Raw genomic sequence first — 26,044 nt, 5'->3', positions numbered from 1 at the left:
TTATGTATAATGTCATATGGAGTATTCTTTTAAGAAATCTTCGGACGAATCAGGCCCGAGCAAATGAAAAAAGAAGCGCGCTCAACAAGAGTTTATCGTTTTCTTTTTATTTTCTTTGGGATAATTTACGGTTTCCTCATGAGAACATCCGGTAAATTGACATAACGAATTAGAATAAGAGCTTGTAGGCATATTCGCCAGTAGTTCATGCCTAAGGCTGTCCCCGAACAATCACTAATATCGTCAATATTTCAGGGTTCTCAACATCACTGTATAACACTAGCAGTATTGTATTGACAATTCGCATTGATTTCTTTAATTCAGAACCTTGAAATATTGACGATATATATATTGATAGTCTGAGGGTCTAAAGTTACGTACAGCGGAGTCTCGGTTTATCAAGTCCTTCCGGTTTAACCGATGTCCTGTATTGTCCAAAGTGCCTTGAACTTTACCATAACTTTAATTTTTTCGGATTCTTAACATGAAGAGTACAAAAGTGTAAATGGTCAGGTATTGCGAAAGCAATTGATCAAACTTTCACCGATTAAACGGTGAATAACACCTAAATACATATACAATATTATATTATGAAAATATTTCCTATGATTTTATTATACGATTTATGAACAATAACAGACTTTTCCGTATTGTCTGAGTAGGCCCGGTCTACATCACGTCGGATAATTGGGACTCCATTGTATATTTGTTCGTAGATTATTGAATGTCCTAGTTAATCAGATCATTGGGATGGATATAAATTGTTTGCTACTAGATTTGTTAGTAGAAGCGCATGTGTTTATCGGATATGTAATAATTCGTGACCTACGGGACCACTGATTTGATGCCTCTTTATTGATCCTTCTAAATTTTAATTAGACGTGGACTTTATTTATATTATTGTACTATTGTAAGATTTGCAAAGTTTTATTAATTGTACAGCACAGGGACACATATTATTCTATCAGCGTTTCAATTACTACAGTTTATTTGATAAAGGAGGTAACATGTGAAATGTTTGTATGATGGCATCTAGTGGTACAGATCGGGCGCTAATCATACTCGTACATAATTTATATAAGCACTTATACTACATTGTTTGTTCTTGCAATTCATGGTAAACAATTAGTTTTGATTTGATTTTCTTTCTGTAATATATCTTTTTCTTTTTTTATAAAACACAATCATTTTATGAAAAACTCCTTTTATTTAAAAAATTATTAGATTGAGTAATTGTAAGTAAGTAAATAGGTAGAACTGTCCAGTCTTAATATAATAGAAACATTTATTAAAGAAATGATTTAGAATCTAATGTAGATTTTAGTCGTTTTGTGAGAAGGCTACAAATTTTATAATTATCATATACATCTATACTTTTATATGTGTGTATCTGTGTGTGTTTTATCATTTCCATATATCTCTAATTTTCAGCTTGAATTGCACATTTTTACTTTGCACATACTCTGCACACGTAGCACCAAATGATATTATTGTTTGTTTAGATCGTTACAACACCATTTTACTGATCAACATTTAAACACACCCGGTGATGCACGAAAATACATACATCGAAGACTTTATTGTATTAAAGCTATTTTTCTACTGCTACACTGCCTGCAAGATGGAAGACAGTCATTGACAATAATAGAGAATATTTAAAGTACTGAGTTTATTCCAATTTTGTGTACTACCAAGCTCGTGTATCATGTTATGTAAATTGCTCACAAAAGTAGAATTGAAACTCATCCTAGAGATTATAGTCTTGACGCTTTCGTGTTTCAGGAATCCTAGAAGTATCTGTCGTACCCTCCAAATTTGTAAGAATATCGATTAATTAGAATTGAAACAGAAGCCTGCGTTGATAATAAGACATAAGGAGTATCGATCAGATTTTGTAAAACGATGTGTACAGTGGAAAGAGAACTGGAATTATTTTTACAGATAAAAAGAGATCTAGATGGAACAGACGGTTTCGATTATTATTAATATCATCACGTACAAGTATAAAAAGGGTAATTGACAAAAGTTCGGGTAAAGTTGTAAGACTGCTTATAAATGTTAAAATAAACTAAATTTACATATTACAATTATGTTAATTTCTAAAACTCGTAATTTATATTTGTTACAAAATAACATTATTGCTCCTGCCAATATTGTTCGATTTTTTAAGCGACGAGAATTAAATAAAGAAAGAAAAATGAACGTTTTAATCCAAAATCTTATAAATTTACGTCCGATATATGAATCTTTAGTTTATATTTAATACACGTATGTAGAATTTTACAACATACCTATATCTAAATATACGTCTCGTTAGAATTACCTTTCTGAAAGACATTCGTGCTTAATCATCGAACGACGAAAGCGTTGATTAGAATTAATTCAGTACTTCTGATTTGCAGCACATTTCGAGCTGGTAATGAGTGGCATCAACAATCTCCAGGAACTGTTCTTTCATTTCTCGAGCTTTCACGTAAACATCCTCTTTCATCAAGTCATAACACATAGCGATCAGTCCCATACCGAGCAACAAGTAAACAAAATTTATTATTAATTTGGTTTGGCTATCAGCGGTTAGATCGCCGTGTGTCCACCCAGGCACGAGATCGCCCATTCCAATTTTGCACAGCGACGTTACGCAAAAATAAGCGCTATCCAAATAATCCCAGCCTTCCCATTCGGCGAACATTATCGAACCACTTAACACGTATCCGAAGATTACCCAGAGGCACGCTGTCGACGGCACCGTGATCCTCTGGCCAGGCTTTCGTTTGCCGGTGCACTCGTGCAGCCACGTGTACAGCGAGCGGAACGTTTGCGCTAATACCTTACCCATGTTAAGGAAATACAGAACGTAAAGAGGAATTCCTAACACGGCGTAAATAACAGTAACCGCCTTTCCCCAGGGAGTTTGAGGCACCAGAGTCCCATAACCGATCATCGTGAACACAGAAAGGCAGAACATCATGGCTGCTGGAAAGGACCACAGATCAGTTGCCGTTAAGCCACTACAGTTCTCTTTCCTGTAGTCGCCGGTGAAGTTGTCTTGGTAACGACGCAAAATTCGGTTAGACACCGTGTGAAATGTCGTTTTATCGAAGATATTTATAGTCCGATTGCTGGCAGTACTGAGCCACAGCTCTTCGGCGAATTGTTTCCTGATTAGTTCTCGAATGCAGACTGTCGATGGGATTTGGCTCTGAGACTCTATCATCATAAAACCGAAAGCACCTATTATGGCGTAACCAACCACCAGTCCACCGACGCCAACCTGAGTGCACATGAAGGCGACAAATTTTCGGCAATAATCCTTTATTCGTTCCCTGAGATCCGGATCGGTCATCGACGAACTGGAATCTCGACTTTTCAAGGAAGATCTTATCGGGACGCGCGTCATTTTATTTGCACACCGAATTAAGATAGAGAAACAATGCCCGAAACTGGAGGGATTAGATACACGCTGGCCACGACTAAATGATTTTCGTGCTGCTTTTCTATTTCTGTCCGACCACGCCGCTTCATCTTTCTTTCTATCCTCTACTTCTGTGACCGTCTCGCTCTCTTCCCACTGGGCTTTATCCCCTTTATTTACAACGCTATGTACATGCGCGCTCGGAGATATTTTCAACTTTCTTCGACAAAACAGTAGTAAGTATTCGGTATTCAGGTATCGAATCGGGCTAGCGCTGACAGTTACATGAAAAGTAGACGAAATAACTGGTGATAGATAAACTGAACTAGATGGATAGAATCCATTACGATAAGCTACTTAAGAATCTAATCCACAATATTCATAAATTAGTAGACTGCGGATTTTTATGTATTTATGATAGAAAAATACGATATAATAATAAATACTAAATAAATAATAAATATAAATACATAAAAATACGATAGAAAAATTCTTTCGTGTTATTGAAATAGTCGAAACATATTTCCCTCTTCATCTATTTGGCCAGAAAGTTCTATCGCATGTGAAATATACGTGTACAGGGTGTATCATAATATGTGAAACGCACTTCGGAAATGGACAATAGGCAGAGAAACGATGAAAAAGGTTTGATCTTGTTTCAAAGTTCAATTCAATGTTTCGATAATCCGCAATTGCTTACTTTCATAGAAAGTGCTCGAAATGGCCATTTTCAATCTACATGCAAACTTGCAGTTGTCGTATCGAAGAATCTTGCAATCTTTCAAAAATTCCAGGCATTTGTTGAGTGTATCGGCAATCTTGTTGTATACGTGCACGAAGTACTTTAACACTGGCAATGGGTCGGATGTACGATTGTTTTCAAGTAACCCTAGAAATAAAAATCTAATGGATTTAAATGAGGAGAGCGAACAGGCCAGACAGTAGATCTGCACGACCTATTCATTTATGAGGAAATCGCGGAGGTAAGCAGTTGGACTATCGAAACACAAAAATGGCTATAACTTTAAAACAAATAGAATACATGTTCATATGAAATTTTTTCATAATTTTGAAACCTCTTGTCCACTCCTGAAGTATGTCTCACATACTATGATGCACCCTGTATTTTGAATTTCGTTATCTTGACCTGAACTATGAATGTAATCTAACAGATTGATAGTGGACGTATATAGTGGACGACAGCGGACGTTATATTTGGTATAATTAATTAATTAATTTTTTTATTTATAATTAATCTCGTTTTGGCGATAGAAATCGTGTTCAGTACTTGTACTTTAGTCCCATACGAGGAGATTGTTCCATTCTTATTCCTAATTTTACTATAAACTATATTATATTCTTGGAATGTGCTCTTAGTTACTATATTACATTGTTATTTTATCGTGTCATATTATACTCTTCTTTAATAATTCAGCTCTTTTTTTAATAATTGGTACGTATTTGTCCCAACGCATATATTAAAGTGACATATGCAGAAGTACATATATTTTTTTTTACAAAAGAATTAATAATTTATTAGAATATTAATTTATGGTTGTACATATACGTATAATGTCAATTATAATAAATGTATTAAAGCATCGTTATCGCAGAATGTAACAAAATCATTGAAATATATGCATACGACCTTTGTATTTATATCTGCACCAACGCATGTACGTATAGTACAAGCATAGTCTACTAATTCAGTAGTTGCTCGTGCAATCTCCGTGGTCGAAAATCTCGACGTAGCTAAGAAATTTTTGAAGAAGGTCAGTAGAGCGGAAATTGTTGTCTAAGTTGTATCGTTCAACAAAAACGACAATTCTGTTGTGTTTATATATATATATATACGTTTAAAATGAATATCAAATATTTGATATTTTTGCTGGCATTTCTCCACCGTTCAGGTAAATTGATACCAGTTTTAACGAAGTACGATTATAACAACAAGGTAACTGCAGTTATATTGTTATTTGAGGATTATTCGTGAAGGGACTCAGTTTTAACAAAAAGTATATTTATTATTAGTGAAATGAAAATCATTCTCTACAAAGGATACGAAATATATATAAAACATTCAGTAATGTTGTCAAAGTTTCTGTTTGCATTTACTCTGAAACACATGTGAACACATAGGAACAAGTTGCTTAATTAAATGCGATTCGTTATACTCAATGTATTCGTAAATTATTGCTATATTTATTAAATCGTTATTATTATAATCAAATTAATTTGTTATAATTAAGTGTAGTTATTATTACATTTAGAGTATTATTGAATAATCAGTAGTTGTGCATTTATATCGGATCGTATCGAAGTGTAAATCTAAGATTGAAGAAAGTATTACATATTGTTGATATCTTGAATCCTCGGTAGATTCAATTCCTCGATAGATAACCTTGCACTAACATTAGAATCAGATAGTGATACACGTACGCTCACTGCGAGCCAATATAATAATATTATAGTAATTTTTATTCATTTAGTTTTATTCTATTTACATTTAAGTAACGTACAGAGATTTACACAATTAAACAAATGTGGATCGATGTATTAAACATAAATTCCAAATAATTAAAATTTAACGAATCGTACAATTCACAGTTTCACAAATTAGTGAATTTTGAAGGCGGTGTACGTCCATTTACGACCCTGAAAAATGATATTGGTCTAATTAATTTTCAAAAAAGCCATTTGTATAATGAACTTACATCTACTTAAACAGAGAGAGAGGCGCGAACAAATTAAGTAGACCTTATCAGGATTCTTCAATCGATGGAAAGCCAAACACTTCGATATTTCAACGGAAGCTGGGCTTACACCACTTTGAAAATAAGCGGCCTCAAGTTGCTCGTGTTCCACCGGACCAAAGCATTCTCTCATTCACAGGAATTTAAATGAAGTTGTTTTGTGATTGCTTCCAGTTGAAAAGTAAAGTATGATTGCAAATAAGAAATAGCAAAGTACAAGAAGCATCGTTACAGTTCATGTGTTCTATTTTTTGAAACCCACGAGTGTTAATGATATTTTAATCCCTACATTTAATTGTCTCCAACTTGAATAATTTTAAACAAGTGCCATGTATTACGTGTATAATTTATGGAAGGACAAAAGTGACAAGCAGCTTGTAGTAAAATTTTTAATTGGTTGCCATTTATTTTTTATACAAATAGAGGTTAATTAGCGTGCGCACACAGGGCAATCACAATGTTTAGTACAATGCAGAAAGTAAATGTCATATAGGTAGTAGGGCCTCGTGTAATCTCGGGGCTATCTAGCTAGATTAACGTCGTGTACATCAGTTGTAGGCTCATCGCTGTCACGTTCGTGTCATCGAGTAATCGCAACTTCTGACAGTTCTAAATATCATTTTTGCGATGAACAACTTGTACATAATTTTTACAACTCTCATAGGTAAGAGAAGAATCGCTTACTAACTAAAACAAAGCCTCATTTCACATTAGAGGAAATTACCTTTTTTCTGCAGCGTATTTGGTTTTGACATCATATTTTTACAATATAAAAATTTAATAAAAAGTGTTATAACATAAAATCTGATTTAATCGTGATTTAAATTGCAAATTTATCGTATATAGGAACAAAAGAAGAAATGTCAAAAATAGTTAAGGTGCACGAGCTTTTTATAAAAGGGAGAAAATCTATTTTATTCATTAAGTCAAGTCTGTGTGAAATCGAATCGAATAAAAGAATAGTTTGTACAATAACGTGAAGATAATATTTGTCAAGTATTGTATAATAATTAAGTAGTCGATGAAGAACGATAATCCAATGAAACTTTTATGTCTGGCAAATAAGTAAAAATGTCATCGTATAAGCTTAAACTGTGATTGTGTCGACGCTATTATGTGTTTGCGATTTATAAAAGAGACTCGACAGCAATTCAGCAAAAATTGATAAAAACAGTGCAACGGAACTTTAATAACCGGAAGCTTACGTTATACTCATTAGAATTCATTTGAATTCTTCATCAGCCGTATGTAAAAGCGCCAATTTAAAAGCAGCGACATTCCTTTGAGGGTCGATTGAGTGTCAATTTAGGACGTACGAAACCATCGTTCAAGTTTTCTCAGAATTTTCGGTGCTGTTTTCCACCCTGATATCTCATTAATGGGAAACCACATTTATTTCTCTGATGTTCTGTTTAGTCAAGGGTCAATGAGGTTAATTTTATTTCCTGCCGCACGCATTACTTATCGAATTTATTGGGTGATGAACTCCCAACGCGGATAGACGAACATATTTCACAGGAGACACATTAGGAGGACTGTGTATATACCTGAAAAACAGAAGTATGTGTTTTTATTCTTGAGAATTTCTATTAAAACTTGCGTACCTTTGGATTATTTATTTGCTAACAAAATGGTAATGTATAATGGTAATGACTATAATGATCCATACACATTAACTTATATGTAGATTGCAGATTTTTCTGCGTTTATAAGAAAAATACCAAAATGCATGAAATGCACGTAATATACAGAAACACATGAAATATACAAAGTACGATATCTGTTATAATATTTAGTGGGGAAAACAGATATTTATAGTATGTAAAAAAATATTATACATAAAAATATAAATTTGCAAAAACATCCGCAGTCTGCTTTATACATTTCGGTTGAATTTATTAACTGTTCTTATTCAGTGTTTTGCATAGTGATTCGTACGTGTGCAGTTTTATCTTCAGTGTGTTGTAACTTGTTGCAAGAGACATTCTTCCTTATAGAACATAAACTACAGCTAGTTACAAAACGTTTGCTATAACTTATTACTACTTCCTTTGTTCTAATTTATAATCTATATTATAATCGGTTTACTGGATTGCAGTATTATCTGGAACTTTGGTATTTCCGTAATCATTTAAAGATACGAATGCAGCTTACTGTCCGATTACTTCAAGTACGTAAACAGTCAGCTGTTCGTTATATTAATAAATCTAATAGATAGTTTAATGAGTCAGTATACATATACATACAACATTGCTTATCAGAAGAAAACTTTTAGTCATCGTGTCAATGAAATGTTAGTGTTACGTTAGTGTAACATGTCTCGTGTGATAGTTGTAATGCGCTGACTACCCTTCTTCGTACAGTTCGATGTACAGTAGGATGTAGTACGTTAATAATTCGCCTCATGTTCTCAATCATTGGTTTCCGGACTTTCATTTACGTATCGATGAAATCCTATAATTGTAATCGTATACGATTCGCACTGCACAGGACATCGCAAAAACAAGTGTTCCATTCAAGATTATTTTCCTATTTTATTGTACAACACATAGGAAGATGTTATGCTTCTGTGATTTAAACAATTTTGATAGAAATATAATAGTGTTTGCAGAATTACAGTATTAGTTATCGAATCTATAATCGATATAAATATCGAATATCGAAATCTATAACCTAAACTGAAGTTAGCAACCAAATTTTTGCATGATTATCTATGTATGTGTTAGCATTTTTTATTCGAAATGTATACAAATTAACACACACGAATGCTATATATTATATGTTAAATGTTATAATATTTTATTTGATTAACTGTCGATTTGTCTACTCGAGTCATAACAAAGACGTTTTTTTAGAATTTCATGTAGAGGAGATCGCACTGGACTCAAATCTTTAACTGAAAAGTTTCTCTTGTTTCAGGTTTATACGAAGTAACTGCGTCTGATGACTGGTCATATTCGGGTGATCATGGTAATTATTTTTAGATAATGTCCGCAGATATGTCCTATACTGTATGTTAATTGAAAAAGTGTTTGGAATAAAACTTACGTTGTTTAGAGGGAACATCTTACGATGGCATTCGAGATCTCAAGACGACCTTTGTTTTTTTCAGTAGAACTATACGTTTTTGTATGCATCGTTTTGTATGCATTGTTTAATTTTCTGCAAAAGAACATGAAGGTTCTTGGGTCGAAAATTGATGAATTTAAAAGATATTTAATCTTGTAAAACTTATCGTATTAAAGATAAGAAAAGATAACACTGTTCTTTTATCTTTATATGATGAAATTAAGGCTGAAATGTCTTTTAAACTGATATCTTAATACCTTTTTTTTTTTATAAAAAATTGACAACTGCTTCGAACGGTGTTACCATACAACTCGATTCAATTCAATTTTCACCACGTGAAAACAAGTATAGTTCCATTTAAAAAACAAAGGTTACCTTGAGATCCTGAAAACACCTTCAGCTCCCTTTGAAACAAAACAAATTTTATTTGAAACCCTTTTTCGTATAATGTATAGTTTATGAAATACTTGTGTTGATCGATTAAAGTGATTAAAGTGATACATCCTGTATATGTATGCAGAATTATTGGATCATTCTGTTCAATACATAAAATTATTTACAGATAAGAAAGCATCAGTAAATCAGAGAATATAACACTTATACTTTTTGCGTCATTGTATCCATCTCGTCAATTGTCCTCTTCTTGCAATCTGTACACTGTACATACAAAAATAATGTAATCAGGACAAGCAATGAATTAATTCGATCGAAGTTTTTCGGTTTTGAAGCAACTCAATGGTCATACTAAATAAATATTGCACCTAGATACATACGTATATACAAATAACATTCTATCAGATTGAAGTAATGTTTATTCCGTCATGTTTATTCCATCGCCTATTTTAGTAAATATAACTGGTATGTTATTGTTTCTGATAAAGGCTTCATGGTATTATGTTTTCATCTGTTTAGGCCCGGAACATTGGCCAGGCCTGTGCACGACTGGAAAGAGACAATCGCCGATAAATATTGCTACCGAAGATATCGTTAAAACTGATCTTGGTCCACTTAAATTCATAAGATACAATACTGGATTCAACGGCAAAATCACGAACAATGGCCATTCCGGTAGGTAAAGAAAAAAAGTAAGCAAACCTTTTTTACGTTACATTTAAATGTTGAATAATTAGCAAGAGAAATTTCGAGGCTTGACTGTATAAGGCAAAATGGGACGAGAGACGATGAAATTGTGTCCAAGAGTTCCTTCCTGAGTTATAAGCAATAAAATAAAAGAATTGGCCAAAGTGCTGCTAGGGAGAGCAGCGAAAGCGAGCGAAGTAATGAGGCGGTATCCCTCCTGTCAGAGTTTCCCCTTTTATAGACAAGTCAGAGTGTCAGTTATTGTTGTGAGTTGTTGCTTGAACTTTTACAATGACAATTGTACACATTATGTCTCGTATTTCCTTCTAGTACGGGTTGTATCGTTGCAGTCAATACGAAGGTTACGTAAGCGAGTAGCAAGAAGGGTTTAAAATGAGTTTCTCTGTCCATTATGTCTAACGGATGATTAGGTTTGAGTCTTTTGTTGGATATGTGCGAGATGGTCTGAATCGTGTCAGGACTTAGGTGGTTTAGAAATCGTATGAAGCGTTCAACTGGCAGATCCAGTATAATATCTTATACCTGTCTGAATAAGTATGTCCGTATTTCGTATGGCTGTACCAGTTATAAGCTATTCGTTAGCTATCGAAGTACGAGGATTTCAGCTGAGGCTATTTGATCAATGTTAGTTTCCGAGACAGAGCCCCAAATGGGGCATGCATAAGTTTAAGTGGGCTTAATGGTGGCTTTACATATAAGAATCTTAAGCGCTTGGTTTAATTTAGAGTGTCGTCCCATTAGCCACCAGAGCTGCCTGTTAACCGTATGCGATCTGTTGCGAAGAAACGTGATATGGGGTTTTCAAGTTAGCCGCGTGTCGATATAAACACCGAGATATTTAATATTGTCTGAAGTGGAAATTGGAGAGTTCTGAAAGGTGATAACTGTGCGATTGAAATGGCGTGCGTTAGTGGAGAATACGGTGTGTTGGAATCTTAGCGAGTTCATATTTATTCGGTTATCGATGGTCCTTCGGAAATGAGATCGAGATGGTTCTACGTTGCGGAAGCGCAGCTGCTGCCAAAACGTTTGTGCAGAGGATAGCGTGAGCGAAGCATGAGTGTCATCGGCATAAGCGAAGAGATATGTGTCGGAATGTGTAGGAATATCATAGGTATTGAGAATAAAATGGAGAGCTCGAAGAATGTTGGGTTGAGGAACATCAGTTGAGATCTTTTTGACCGAGGAGAAGCTGTCACGAGAATCAGTGAATATTTCGTCGTTGATCTCAGTAAGCTTAGTTTATCGATTTTATTATTATAGCGGAGTCTATCCGCCCTTCGTTTATGCGAACCAGGGTTTGTTTAGAGTCAGTTGTACGAGTTCGTAAGCGCGTTTGTATTATCCGAACTACGCTGAAGCGTACTTTCAGTTATACGTGCGCGTGTTCTGAAGTCGTACAGATCCGTGTTTTCTAAACTGGCATATAAATTAACTATATATAACTATATATATAACTCCCAACATTAATAACAGTATTGAAATTGATTAAGAAAAACTTTCTCAATCAACGAAATATTAGGTTTTCCGTATCTGTTATTGGAAATTATATGATCATGTTGTATATACAAGCATTATGTATCGATTGATAGTAATTGCATTTACGATTCATTTTACTAACCTTTGTTATAGTACAAATTCGATTGTACGGTGCACCAATTCATCTCGAAGGAGCAAATCTTCCATCTACATATATTTTGGAGCAATTACACTTTCACTGGCCCGCTGAACACACCATAAATGGCATCCGGGACGCATTAGAATTACATTTTGTTCATTATGACGAACAATATGGCAACGCGAATATGGCATCACAACATAAAAATGGCATTGCCGTAGTTGCTACCTTATTCGAGGTACGTTGATTTAAGCAATTTTAATAATTTTCTACATTGCCACTAATACGTATATTTGCAAAAAAGTTTGTCGCAAAATTAGTCTCGATCGAGAGATCAAGGCCGTTTTTGTTCCATTCCTTGTTCTCTACCCGTCACGAGTATCAGATGTCTCAAAGGAATCATCGTGGGTCTCAATTCAACCAACACCAAAATGCTATAATGCTCGAGACGTTTACTTTTGATCATCCTATAAATACAAAAAAACGAGTCCGACTGTGCAATCTGTTTTTGGTTTCTGTTGCTGAATAATGACAAAAAGTCATACATTAACTTCTAAGGAGTAATTGTAGAAACATTTTCACGATCTGCCTATACTGCTGTTGAGTGTATTGTAGAGTATTTTCAAATTCATCGAGCTTAATTAAAGCACTCTCAAGAAAAGGGGAGTTTAGAATAGAACAAAGGTAAGACACATTAAAAGAATTAGTTATTATCGAATGATCTAATGTCTTCTGTGATGTAATCTACTCGTTTATAGGGGATATATAAGTAGATTTAACGAGTTATACAAATATATCATTTAAATCATGTAATCTTTGAATTTAATTTTGGAGATAATATCTTTTTAAATTGTTTCACGGTATACCAATAAATATTTGTATCTAAGCTCAAACGTTATATCGTATACTTAATCTGATAGGTACTATTGAATTTTATTTGTATATTTCGGAGCTAACTTAAAATAGCGCTCATTATCTTCAATGCATAACTGACACCCTCTGGTCAATGCTTCGTAGAGTATTAATGATGCATATGCGGCAGTAATGTGTTGCGTTCTATCTCAAAACGAGCAATTTTCGCATGTGCAGTTAACGTTTACCAGATGGGTCATCTGGTTCATTGATGCAACCCATTGATCATCTCAACTAAATTCATAGCCTACCGACTGCAAGTGGAGATTAACATTGTACAAGTGCAATTTGCGCTACGTTGATTTAGACGTAGTTCTCTTGAATGTTTCTCACGACTACAAAATTATTAGCAACAGGTTTACAAAAATTGCACGCGTTGACCACTTTGACAATTTTAAATTTCTTATCGTTGATCGAATGTTGATATCTTCTATCATCCATACACCGATTACTCCTTTTATTCTTAGTTAGTAACATCCTCTTATCTTCGTTATACAGTTACGTTTAGCGTTGTAGATGTAAATCGATCTGAGGGGTTCTAAATCGTGTGTTTGGTATTAAAATGTAGGCTCCGTTAAGTATGGTAATCGTGATAATCATAAATTGCATAATTCTTTCGTCGAAAATCTTTTTTAACGTTCTCGTATGTTCAATATTTTTTAATTAGACATCAATATATAGGACGATTATTTTTCTGTGTCAAAACACTAGCAATTGGTTTCATGTTTTTAGTAACGAACAACATAGTATAGATTCGATAAGATTGATATAAAATGAGATTACGAAGAAATATTCAGGAATAACATATCTTATGACGATATAAAATAAACATTTAATGGTAACGCCATTCACGAAATTCTAGTACGTAGTTCACCCTAGATCGTAAAGTGGAGAAACGTGATAATGTTGCAAACACTATTTTCTAAATTTATCTTGCAATTATTTATGCCATTTTCTTGTAATAAATAAATTCATTCAAGTAAGGGATTTGTTTTTCGAGAATCGAACATTGATAGTTCATTTACGTAATGAAATTGAGAAATTGATAAAAAGTGGAATTGATCGGCTAGACTTCTAAGAAGATCGTGCATCATCACAGCTTACGCTCGTCTTGGTCCGTGGCAGGAAAACAAGGAAAGTTTCACACGAGATATTTTATCGTGAATGATACATACATACATCAGTGATGCCATTTTTCAATTGTGCAGCTCTCAGCTTGCTTTGCCGCTGTCTAGAATTGACCACGGGAGATGATTACACGTTCGGTTCCGTTTGAGTCCCGCTTCCTCTCCCGACTTCGCTAGTGGTAGGGTAGCTACAGACGGGTCGATTGGTGAGAAATTTTAGCAAGTCGCCTCGTGTAAATGCAAATTTAGTAGACTGGCTTAATCGACTGACGAACGAGGGTGGAGTGACAGGTGACGCTTTTGTGTACGAACACAGAAATTTAGCAGTATGGGTCAAGCTAAGTCCACACCGATAGACAATCGTTCGCAGACACGCGTTGCAGTCGATCGGCATTGGTCTTTCGTGGAAAATTTGCAGACGACGGAAGACAAAATTAGACAAACCACGTGCACATTAACAGACAATCGTTGACAGATGTGCGAAACAGCCTATAAAATGCACATCCGCGGACAAGTATTTTGTTCTCCATTGGAAAACAGGAGGCAACGTGTGCGGCCAAATGTAAGAAGAATGTGTTTCTTAGCCCGCTGTGCGATGATGAGATTTATGACATGGTATTTGCTATTGAGACGAAAGTCGAAGATGGAGAATTTGAAAATACACGCTGTTTATCGAAATCACTGCAACGCTATATATTTAATGTATCAAGTTAGGCGAGGCATCTTTTATAATAGGTGAACTTGTATAAAATGTCCGTTTATGTATCAGTGGATGGAATTTTCTGTTAGGTTCCACGCCATGAAATTGTGTGAAAGCTCTATTTATCATTTGAGATGTCCATGCTCTTTCTGATATTAAATTAAAATTCGAGTTAATACCTATCAGGAATAAAGATATGTTGGTCATCGTCATTGATCGCCTTGACTGCCTCGATGTTCTGGACATAACAGATGAAGTTCAAAGCATCGGCGCTGATCGCCGTGTCTGTTCTCCATCATGATTCATAACACATCACTGCTGACATCGGTCTCCATGATCAGATCTGATACCTTGAAAGAGTCTTATCTTCTCACACTGCGAATGTAAACCTGAATAATGTGCATTATAACCTGCCCAACTCATTTCCCGAGTAATTTGTAATCGACATCTATTTTTAATTTCCGTTAATACAGTATGTATGCAGTAAGTTTCCGGGTGTAAAACATGTCTGACAAATATTTATATTGCAGTTACGACAGAACTTCGTTTACTCGAGCTCTATTTATTTGAACTCTATTTATTTAGATATTTACATAACATGTATGTATGTGAAATATCATTTCAGTTAAATAGCGATGACAATTTGGATATAATGCCAATTTTGGAAGCAGTGGAATTAGTATCTAACGCAGTCGGAAAAACTACGGCTTTGATGGGAACCAAGACTATTCCTTATCGCTTTTTACCAAAAAATCATACGACGTATTACCATTATGACGGATCGTTAACTACTCCTGGATGCCAGGAAATTGTCATGTGGTATATTCTTGCCGACAAACTTACGTTATCAGAGCAGCAGGTAAATTTATTTCTCGATTTCATGATCTATTTATATATATCTAACAATGAACGTTTAACACGTTGACTGGCACGGTGATGATCGGTGAGCCACGTAGTTAAATTTTTTAAAACGATTAAAATAAGATAAATTTCCTGATCTGACAAAGGTTAAAGAATGTAAACGACACAGATAACATTATAATAGGATATAATACAAATACGATATAATATTTTGCAAGAATTAAATACTATGATGTAGTATATTTCAATTTATCGCGAGACTCAGGACAAAATACGCGTGCGATTTTACATATAGGTATATATTAAAATGCAACATCCTGTAGAATCTTTACTTTATTTTCTTGGTTTTCAGTTAAGCATCTTTAGAAGTGTTGGAACAAACAACGGTACACTGATCTTCAATTACAGACCAACGCAGAGTGTCGGAGAAAGGACAGTTTATCATCATTTGGACGGATATTCTGCCGCGACAACCCATTTGAGCAATTTACTGAACGTGTGCTTTAGTCTCTTACTAACCAAATTGTTATATTTCAAATAATTCCAGTTAACTTCACCTGTGAATTTAGAATTATCTAATCGCATAAAATGTGATCGATATATCGTTGACAGACATTCAGCTATTCGAGAAATTTTGTCGCATCTCACTCATACCGTGCATAATAATGGGATAATATTTTTTATGGTTATGATATAATCAAAGGATTATGATTGTAAGAGAGATAAATGCAGTACAGTAGCTCGTGAAAGCAAACACTTCTAGAGAAACTTTCGATAAATACAGAGCGTAAGAGAACATGTGGGACCCACTTCGGGCGTTGATTGCACTTCATCCTTCGCACATAGCAATAATGAGAGGGGGCAAGATAGGGGAAAGGAGAGTTCGGATGAAGCGAAGGAGGAGGAAGATGAATTAAGAGGTAGAAAAACAAATAAGGAAACTGGTCCGTATAAGTACTATTATGCGTTTCCATAATGATTCGTGACTGTTCACAAGTAACACAAGATTTGGTTCTAAAATGGTCCGTCTGATTTAATCGTAAATGTACGGTAACTTTTATATGGATTTTCGGAATGGTTTCATATTTTACTATATTATAATCACGACTGTTGTGTCACATTATAGTGCTGACAAAATTTCAAAATGTTTCGTATAATGCACGTAGTATATTCGTAACAAAGTTATATCGTAAGCGTTCGACGTGTACACGAGTAAGATTCAGTGACATATAACAATAAATCAAATGTATGCGACAGTGAAGCAAGTCATTATATGTGTAGAGCATATGAGAATGAATAATACAACCGCGTTGTATATAATTAGTGATGTGATAAACGACATGTGTACATAATGTATATCTTTGTAAATGATTTTATGTTTAACAAAAAACCAGCTAGAGTAGCATTTAGACATATTAACAACGTAGGTAACTGGCTAATCTTTCACCATTAATGATAATATTCTGTCACAATCGTTTTATGACGTATACTTCTTTCGGAGAATATAAAGATTATAAAATTAAAATTTTATTTGTTATCCTCTTTATGGTTAATTAAGAGTACGTAGCATAAGCATTTAAGGAACTAATTAAGTTTATTTGTATACTTGAATACGTAATTTCGAAAAATAGTGATCATATATATCTACTTATGGCAAGGAGCTACTTTGCTAAAGATAAGTAGCGTAATGTCGTTTTCTCTTTGACGACTTGGTTTTACATTGGATTATTTTATTATGTAAGAGCTTGCCGTCTTTTTGTTCTTCTGACTCGTTCGAACAACCAGTGGTAACGAATTCTATACTGGCACCATTGTCATCATTATTTATATTATTGAATACATTTCGTACGTTTACGTTGTATGTGCATTCACTTTGAAGATGTTTTATTTCAAGATGCGGTGTCTGAAAGCAATAAAGTGTGAAACAACATAAGTTGCATCCAATTTATATGGTATTTACGATCATCGGTAGTATCTGTATAGCAGATACAGCATTTATGAACATTAAATAACAGAATAAAGAAATAATTTCAAAAAAAAAAGACAGATAAATGAAAAAGTAACGCACAACATTTAAGTATAATTATATGTAAATATATATACTCTTACTCATAAGTATTAGGACACTTGTGAAAAATAAGATGCACCGAAGATATTTTTAAGAACTTATTAAGACTTGTAATTATTTCGCCTGTAACCTTGTTACATAAGCAATTCTTATATTCTATTCGATAATAAAAATTTCATCGATTATAAAAAGTACAATTAAATTTTTTTCTCGGTTATAGGTATTTCTCTGCCTTCGTTGTTAATGAATTTTGGCATTCGTGTCACTGGATTTTTATTCTATTTCATAATTGATTCCGTGAGCCAGATTCAAATTTGTTTTTTTAATTGATTTAAAATTTTCTGAATAAAAATCTATCAAATGACTGTGAACACGAATATGCGTATAATTACTAATTTATTGTGTTCTTATAACTCTTATGAATGACTTACGACATTACAACATTAACTTACATATGTATATGCATGTAATGCATACCTATGTAGATCAGTATATGCAGTAAATATTGAAATAAATTGGTGCTATGCTTTTTAACATGAAAGATTTATATCCTGGTGATCTCATGAGAAAGTATTAAGTATTGCTTGTAATTACCAATTGACCTAAAATACACATACTGTTACTACAAATCGATCAAAGTGTCCAGATACTTATGAGAAGCATACTCATTAATTCGTTACTTTTTCTTACAATTTTTCTAAATAGATTTCACGATATGGATCGTCATCTTGCACGAATACAAAATTCTAGCGGATTAATTATTTTCCAAATAATCTAGCTCACTCATCACGTTCTGTGAAGAGACCTAGCAAGTGTTAATACTAATACTAATACCTATGAACAGAGGTGTATACATATAATACCTGAACAAGTTTCCACCAGGTTTTCTTCCGACGGGATATGAGTTTTTCCTGCGAAGCTGAGCAGGATGCCTCTCTCCAGGAGACGTTGTACGCCTTTACATCGTGGTTCATCGGCCAAACCAAACGTACCTTGACCTCGCCGCAGTGACAAGTCATTCGCCGTAGATGAAGATCGCCGTGGTATCGCTCGCATCTGCGAGATCGCCTCCCCAAATCGGCTTCAATGAAAGGGCACTTCTTCGTTTGTTATGCCAATTATTAGGCTCGACAAAAATACCAGTAGCAGATGGAAGAAGAGCAGGCTGGAATTTCATCTTACCGTATGCCATGTAATCGGTGCTATTGAAAACTTTCGAGGCTTTTCGCGACAACAATCGCCGGCCACCGTACAGTGCAACAGCTTGCACTTGAAGGAAGTACTGACACCTCAGTTCCAAATTTTTCAGTTCGTAACACGTTTTGTCCTAAAAATGTAAGGAAAAGAAAATCACTTTCGTTGCAAGTCATAGTGAAGATATATAGGGTGTATCATAATACGCGGGGCCCATGTTAGGATGTCACGAACATTTGTCATTGTTTTTTGGGCCTTCTGTCTACTCTTCAATTCGGTCCCACATATTATGAAGCACACACCCTGTTATACGCCCTGCACATTGCGCATCAACCATCCTGTAGTTATTTGTAAATCAACGTACATTTATGAAAGAATTGTTTTAGATATAATGATAGGTTTCAGATTGAAAGTAGACAACTAGGAAGAAGAGTGAAAACTAGAATATAATTTGTGATACTTGTAGTTACTTGTAAACCAATGTATATTTATGGAAGAATTAGAAAATTTAGTGTAAAGTGAAGTTTCTTATCGCTTTAATATCTCACATAATTTACACAAAAAAAAAGTGCATATGTTAAAAGAATGGTAAGAATAGAATGTGTAACGATACTTCTGTATTGTAATTACGTAAATCTTACTTTCAGAACTGTTCTATGATAAACGAGAATGGAATCATTAGTCGGTCCGTGAACAAGGCGGCTCCAAAACACTTTGTAAAATGTTATCGGCACATCCGAAGCTGGTTTACTCCATCTTAGAGTAATACGCAGTTTTCCATCTACCAGTCGCGCATCGGATAGAGTCAAGTTTTGTGGTTCTTTTGGATTCCGTGGGTCTAAAAGTAATAAATTACCCTTTAAATTTATAATATGACATCCGCAAAGAAAACTTCCCTCTCTTCTCTACTTTCTGTCGCAAAACTTCGTGAAAGCTAATTCCATGTTTCCGTAATTGTTAATTTATGATATTGTAAGTACCTGTGCGATGTTTCTGATGTCTCGATGATAAATATACACTGCGTTTATGCATTATAAACTATACAAGGCTATCTTCTGTCATACAAAGATAATTAAAGGGAGACCTAGAAAGTTGTAATTACATGACGAACGATCGACGGTTCAACCGAAAGAAGTTTAAATTGCACATGATATATTATGCACGTCAGTGTATGGTGCTACTGGTAAAAATGATAAATGGATAAGCAGATCATCGATGGAATGACAAGGTGCAGTATTATCAAATATTTCAGACCGATAAAACATTCGCGAGCCTCTCTATCGACGAAAAGCATACCGTTGACTATTAACATATCGTTTTAAGCGATAGTAGACTAATAGTAAAGAATTTATTAAAAAATCAGATATTTTATCAACTACATATTTTCGTTGCAGCTGACTCTTAATTCGTTCCACGTGACAAATGGAACATCTGTATTACATTTTACGTAGCTATAACGTATTAATTTATCTAGGACAGTTTCGTATTTGTATTATTGTATATTATACGAATTAGACGTAAAGAAATCTTTCATAAATAAAAGGGAAAGAAAATTTATGGAAACAAATTTATGAAGAAAAATTCGTTCTAATAACTCGTTATTACGTCTGTTAGTCGTTGTTATGACTGTACAGTGATAAGATGAAGTGAGATATAGAGCACAGCTCAGAGAACCCATCTATAATTACAAATTAATTACGTATCATATATTCTTGTTCTTACTATCGAAAAGAATTAGTTAGCCAGCGGAATGGATTTTCGAGATTTGAATCCTTTTAACATTTTTTTAAGCACGCTTTCGGCCAATGTTTTGCCGATGTCGAGTAGAGAAACGAAATTACCCATCTTTTTCAAAATCTACTCGATCATCATTTGGTTAATAGAAGTGACATATTTTATTGCTTGTGTTGTCGGAATTTTGACCGTATCGAGGGAAAAAGCATTGAAGGATGGAACGGTAAACCTTGTGATCGCGATAGAAGTGCTCGTGCTAATGATTTATATGCATAATCGTAAGAATTTACTACGTGGATTAATTGGAAAATTAAACCATCTTATCGAGGACAATAAAATACTTCGGAATATGATAGTTAGCGCACTGGAACCAATGGAAAAGCCGTTGAAAATTTATACGGTTGCTAGCGTTGGTTCGCTCGCTCTTTGGATATCATTGCCGCTTATCGAAGTTTTCCGGAAGAATGAGTTCCGTTATTCGGATTATCGAGTGCCATTCGTTTTATCCAAGGAACCTTTCCCACTCAACGTTTTCGTTGGCGGCGTCATCTTCCAGATCGTCGGCGGTACATACACGCTAATCAGAAAGATTAGTTTAGATATCTACACAATGTACATCATTCTGTTAACGACGGCTCAATACAAGTATCTTCGAATGAAATTTGCGACGATATTCGAACAGAAACCCGAAACTTTAAACGGTTCGTACAACGATATTATCCGGCAGAATGTCTCCTTTAGGAACGAACGGATGATCCAGGAAATGAGACTGTTGACCCGCCATTACGAAACTGTAGTTGAGTAAGTATAAGAACGCGATCAGTATAAATATTCATGATATATAAATGAAAGTATATATTAGCTCGTAGAGGTATAAGCGCAAAAATATTTTTATTACACGATAAGCTTGTTTCATGAATACCTACACGATAGCGTCGCGTTAAAACGTAAAGGAGGCGAAAAAAAGAAATACTTGTACAAGTGACAATTTCTGGTTTGTTGGAGTTTTATCGTGTAAAAAGCGTACTGCTTTGTAACAACTACGTGCACTGCTGTGTATACGACAATTCCTGAGCGACGCCAGTAGTTGGCCGCAAATCGTACGACGTTATTAGCACGTTAGAAGTCGTACAGCGTTTGCACTTTCGTTTTCTTACAGTACCATTTTACGTTACATATACGGTATTAGTTTTTTCTTTACGTTTCGCACTCGAACAAATAAACGCTCTATTCTAATAACTCATCACTGTGAGAATTGATTGTCTCTTCCATGTTGGTCTTTACAATTAGTGGAGCGTTCAGAGCGTTCAATATCTATTGTCAATATTTCGCAGTTCTCAACATCGTGTTACGCAAAAATCTCTGTATATCGTCGATACAATGTTGTCAGTGCTTGATGAAAAATTGCATTTTCCTTGTGCGTTCAACATTATTCAAGATACATTACGTTTCGAGTTAGCGTTTAGCGACGCCTAATTAAAAGAAGCCATTATTTTAACATTATCAGTGGAAAGACTACAGAAATGGCTTTTAAGAAGAGAAATGTGTTTCCACGCGGATTAAAAATATGTTTCAACGAACACTCTCGTCGATGTTCGATAATATTGAGAATATTATATTGCACATACATTGATCGTCCGACTGTACCTATAACGTTGAGAACCGTGATATATTGATAATAATATTGATTATGTGATAATAATGTTGATAATAATAAGATTAAGATGAAAGAAAAAACAAAAGAGTTATCAGAGTTGTACTCTTTGAACATTTTTTAATTAGAGAAAACACAATTTAAATATCCTTTGATTTTATATAGACATAGTATATGTATAATTCGAAATAAAAATACGATCGATTTGAAGTGGTATGATGATACACGATTAAGACTTAAACGATATGCTAACAAGTTTTGATGGCAAATGTTTGCAATCTGGCAATCGCGTTTGCTATACATTTTAATTTTATTTTAGGAATAAATATTCACGAAAATATTGCTCTTTTCACATATATCAAATATCTCAAAAGATTTTTTATGAAAATTTTGAACATACATAATTCTTATATAGCCAAAAATACTAACAGGAAAAATATACATTAATTTGTCTTGAATAATGTATTTTGAAGAAATATTGAAACATTTTTCTTGCCTCAACATGTACGAGATTTACACAATAATATGAAAAATGGATAATTTGAAAAATATACATTATATATACATAATGAATGTAATATACATGAAATTGTGTGAAATTTTCCAATTTTTGACGACTTTGTAGATGTGACATTTTTTTGATGACATTTATCGTCATAATAAAATTTCATAATTATTGTAGGATTGCTGTTATGTTGAAGAAATTGCTTTTTCTAAACGTCGGAGTTCATTACATAAACAACGTTTTCCGGTTCTGCTTTCTAAGTTTTATGTTCGTAATGGTATATTTTAAGTTCCAACTTTTTAATACAGAATTTTGTTTCCTAGTAAATTCTGTTTCTCCTGTAACTGCTTATCTTGTGCAGACGACAACTATTTACTTTTTCAGAGTACTAATATGTTTTCCGAAAGATGTTTAGTTATATTGTATACAATTGGTGCGCTGATACAATTTTATATATTGTGCTATTGTATCCAAGAGCTACTCGACGCGGTAAGATCTTTTAAACAGTATAAATAGTACGATGATATTGTTTTCTGCTAGTTAATCTCTCTTGGTTAATAAGATACATATGTTTTAGTAATAGCAATGCAATAAACAAGAAAGGCTATATACACATATATAAACATTAAATTTATATACATCCATGAATTTTAATAATATCAGGTATACAAATGAATAAGCCAAATTTTGTTTAAACGTAAAAAGATTGACAGTAAAATGAAATGGTTCCTCCGTCCTTTTGTCGCTACGTATTGTTAACATCTTACTATTGAAAACGACATTTCATTTAGCGTAGTTTCGATAACTACGAAACGGTAGTAAAAATATAATCCTAAAAAATTCAATTTATAAGTGACAACGGAAAAAGGTGCATATTCGTCACTGTATTTTTCATGAATTGCCACAAGGAAAAAATGCTGAAAAAACATGTGAATCGATCTGCAACTTTCCCGCTGGAGATATTGTATCGTACGATGAGTGTGCGTTTTGTTTTAAACGGTTTGAGAATCGGCGACTTCTGTTTGATCGACAAGCAGAACGCTCTGAAAGCTCACGAAAGTGCGATCACGACGATTTTAAAAGCAACTACTGACTGAGAGTTCAATGCAAACGTAAAAGCAGTTTGCGCAGCAGCTAAAGGTAATACAGCAGATCATTCGAATCACCTACACGAAGTGGGAAAGATCCGGAAAGAAGAGAGGTGGGTGTCCTATAGGATTGCTGCATGATAGCGCCAGACCTTAAGTTGCTTTTGATGCAAAAGACATCGCAACGAGTCTCAGATGGGAAGTTACGCAATATCTGGTATATTCAGCTGACATTGCTCCATCAAACTAACACCTGTTTCGGTCGATGTAGTCACTTTCAACCATTTGACGAAATATAAAAATAGCTGGACCACTTCATCGTAACAAATACGCCTAAAGTACGATTTAAAGTTATAGAAAACAATGGTGGTTATTTTGAGTGGAAAATTTGTTTCACTCTTTTTAAAAATAAATCTTGGATCTGTGAAAAAATCGAATTATTCATTTGTACACCTAATATAGTTTATGTAATAAGATTAATATATTTACACATAATAATGCGTTATATATACATATATACATATATACAATTGTACAATGTATTAATATCCATTCGAAATTCCTAGAGCAACGCTGTAGCTGACGATGTAATATATGAAAAGTGGTATTTGCACGACGTACCACTGCAACGTGCACTTCTTATGGTAATTTCTGCCAACAAACTAGAGTGCAAATTATCTAACTCTCGACACATTGATTTAACTCTGTCGTCATTCATGTCGGTAAGTGTACTGTCTTAATAATAATAATTACTATTACTTGATAATTATGCTACCTGTTACATACAATACGTCCAGAAGTAAATCGAATCAATTGACCAATTGCCAAATTGTTTTATATAGAATTTCTTTTGTTATTGTATTTTTATCTTTAACGTATAACAGCGCAATTTGATCGATTTGCTTTAGGCAAGGCCGGATCGAAGCTTTTGGTGGTCCTGGGACTATGGACCCAGCGTTGGGCCCTTTCGTAGAAAGACGAGGGGAGGCATTTAAGATGAAATAAATTTACGTAAATGTGAAATAAAATTTAGTTTCCAATAAATTATATTTCAAAATTAGTTAGCCGTTTTTAAATTTCTATTCGTATTTAGGAATATCTTTTCAATGGTTTCGGAAATTTAGGATTCTTGAATGACTAGGCTCATGGCTATAGCTCCCCTCCTCTAGAACTCTTTTAATCCGGGCCTAACTTTTAGACAGGACATCTATATATAATTATAGATAATTTAATTAACTACTCCCTACTTAACTATTTTTTCGCTGTTTTTCTAGATCCTAAATCAAGCATATTCCGTATGCTTATTGTTTCTTAAATCAAGACCTGATTAAAATTGAATATTATAACGTTATGCAACGTAACATATCTTAATCGTTAATTGATCTCTACGATATAATTAAATATAGCATCGTAAATAAAGTATTTATTTAATTACAATGTAATATTAACGTTTGAAGAATATGATTATATTTTATGTGATAAAACAATTAATATGGCCATAAATTAAATATGTATGTAGATCAAAATTAAAAATGTATTATATTTCAGCAATAACTACAATATTCGCTTAATTTCGATTTCAAGATAACTGGTACTCACAAATTGGATTACCGCAAACAGTTTCTCGCTTCTGTTAACCATTAAGTAACACAAATGATCGGCAAAAACCAAGTACACGTAAAATACTCATTCGCGATAATCTTTCATCATATTTCGAGTCGTGACACAGAAGTTGTTGCATCAACTTCAGTAGGAAGAATAACAACGTTCGCTGTGTGCACTTTGATTTTTTCCCTGCGTGATTTCCATGTCTTTTGCAACGTGTAGCAAAAGCAGGATATTTTTCAGAATGAACGACGAAAAAAGGAAGTGACTTAAAGTGGTTACAGGAAACCAAAGACAAATTTTCCGCAACTAAACTCGACTGCTTGTTAAATTGATTCCTTGTCACGATAAGTGTTTATAGATAGCTAGTAATCGAGTTTGGTAATTGAGATAGCAAGTAATAGTTAATTTCACGCACTATTTCCATCTGGAAACAAGTTTGCAGAGACCCGATTTTAAATCAGGACAATGTGCTGCTCGCTTCAAAACTGGAATAAGCATGTTTCGTGCGTACTTGCGTTGTTCTTTGGACGCAATAAGAGTAACGCAGAGAAACCTTGGATGAATTCTTTTTCTTCTCTAACTGTCGCGTATTGCTCGGATTCTCGCGGAAGAATCGTAAGTTCTCTTGAGGAGCGATTGC

General features: G+C 34.2%; 4 protein-coding genes across 6 annotated transcripts in view; 2 read left to right on the top strand and 2 right to left on the bottom strand.

Moving 5' to 3' along the window:
• Window positions 1-1,082: 1,082 nt before the first annotated feature.
• Window positions 1,083-3,507, bottom strand: LOC117214529 (TWiK family of potassium channels protein 18). The gene has a single exon (XM_033460702.1). It carries the CDS (start codon window positions 3,395-3,397, stop codon window positions 2,378-2,380), a length of 1,020 nt encoding a protein of 339 aa, XP_033316593.1. The 5' UTR covers window positions 3,398-3,507; the 3' UTR covers window positions 1,083-2,377.
• A 3,166-nt stretch (window positions 3,508-6,673) lies between these two features.
• LOC117214542 (carbonic anhydrase 6-like) lies at window positions 6,674-16,470 on the top strand. Its single transcript, XM_033460724.1, has 6 exons — window positions 6,674-6,829; window positions 9,085-9,135; window positions 10,147-10,302; window positions 11,968-12,191; window positions 15,318-15,551; window positions 15,906-16,470. Exons 1-6 carry the CDS (start codon window positions 6,793-6,795, stop codon window positions 16,092-16,094), a joined length of 891 nt encoding a protein of 296 aa, XP_033316615.1. The 5' UTR covers window positions 6,674-6,792; the 3' UTR covers window positions 16,095-16,470.
• LOC117214540 (anosmin-1) overlaps window positions 6,967-26,044 on the bottom strand; it is a 34,356-nt gene continuing 15,278 nt past the window's right edge. For 2 of the 3 annotated variants that reach the window (XM_033460721.1, XM_033460722.1), the window contains exons 5-8: window positions 19,457-19,653; window positions 18,804-18,948; window positions 18,485-18,702; window positions 17,129-17,456 (exon numbers count right to left, since the gene is read on the bottom strand). In XM_033460721.1, the coding sequence (XP_033316612.1) occupies window positions 17,223-17,456; window positions 18,485-18,702; window positions 18,804-18,948; window positions 19,457-19,653 (794 nt within the window). In that variant the 3' untranslated portion in view covers window positions 17,129-17,222. Of the gene's footprint in view, window positions 7,713-17,128; window positions 17,457-18,484; window positions 18,703-18,803; window positions 18,949-19,456; window positions 19,654-26,044 lie in introns of those variants that run through there. The other variant, XM_033460723.1, reaches the window with a different exon arrangement.
• On the top strand, window positions 20,483-25,162 carry LOC117214543. The gene is made up of 5 exons (XM_033460725.1): window positions 20,483-21,350; window positions 22,886-22,985; window positions 23,093-23,197; window positions 24,363-24,518; window positions 25,071-25,162. The coding sequence occupies exons 1-5, from the start codon at window positions 20,566-20,568 to the stop codon at window positions 25,125-25,127; spliced, it is 1,203 nt and encodes a 400-aa protein (XP_033316616.1). The 5' UTR covers window positions 20,483-20,565; the 3' UTR covers window positions 25,128-25,162.

This window comes from Bombus bifarius, unplaced genomic scaffold, assembly GCF_011952205.1.
Source record: "Bombus bifarius isolate JDL3187 unplaced genomic scaffold, Bbif_JDL3187 scf7180000009201, whole genome shotgun sequence".
NCBI classification, from domain to species: Eukaryota; Metazoa; Arthropoda; class Insecta; order Hymenoptera; family Apidae; genus Bombus; species Bombus bifarius.
Note: the sequence above shows the minus strand (reverse complement) of the source record. Positions and strands in the feature narration are given on the sequence as shown.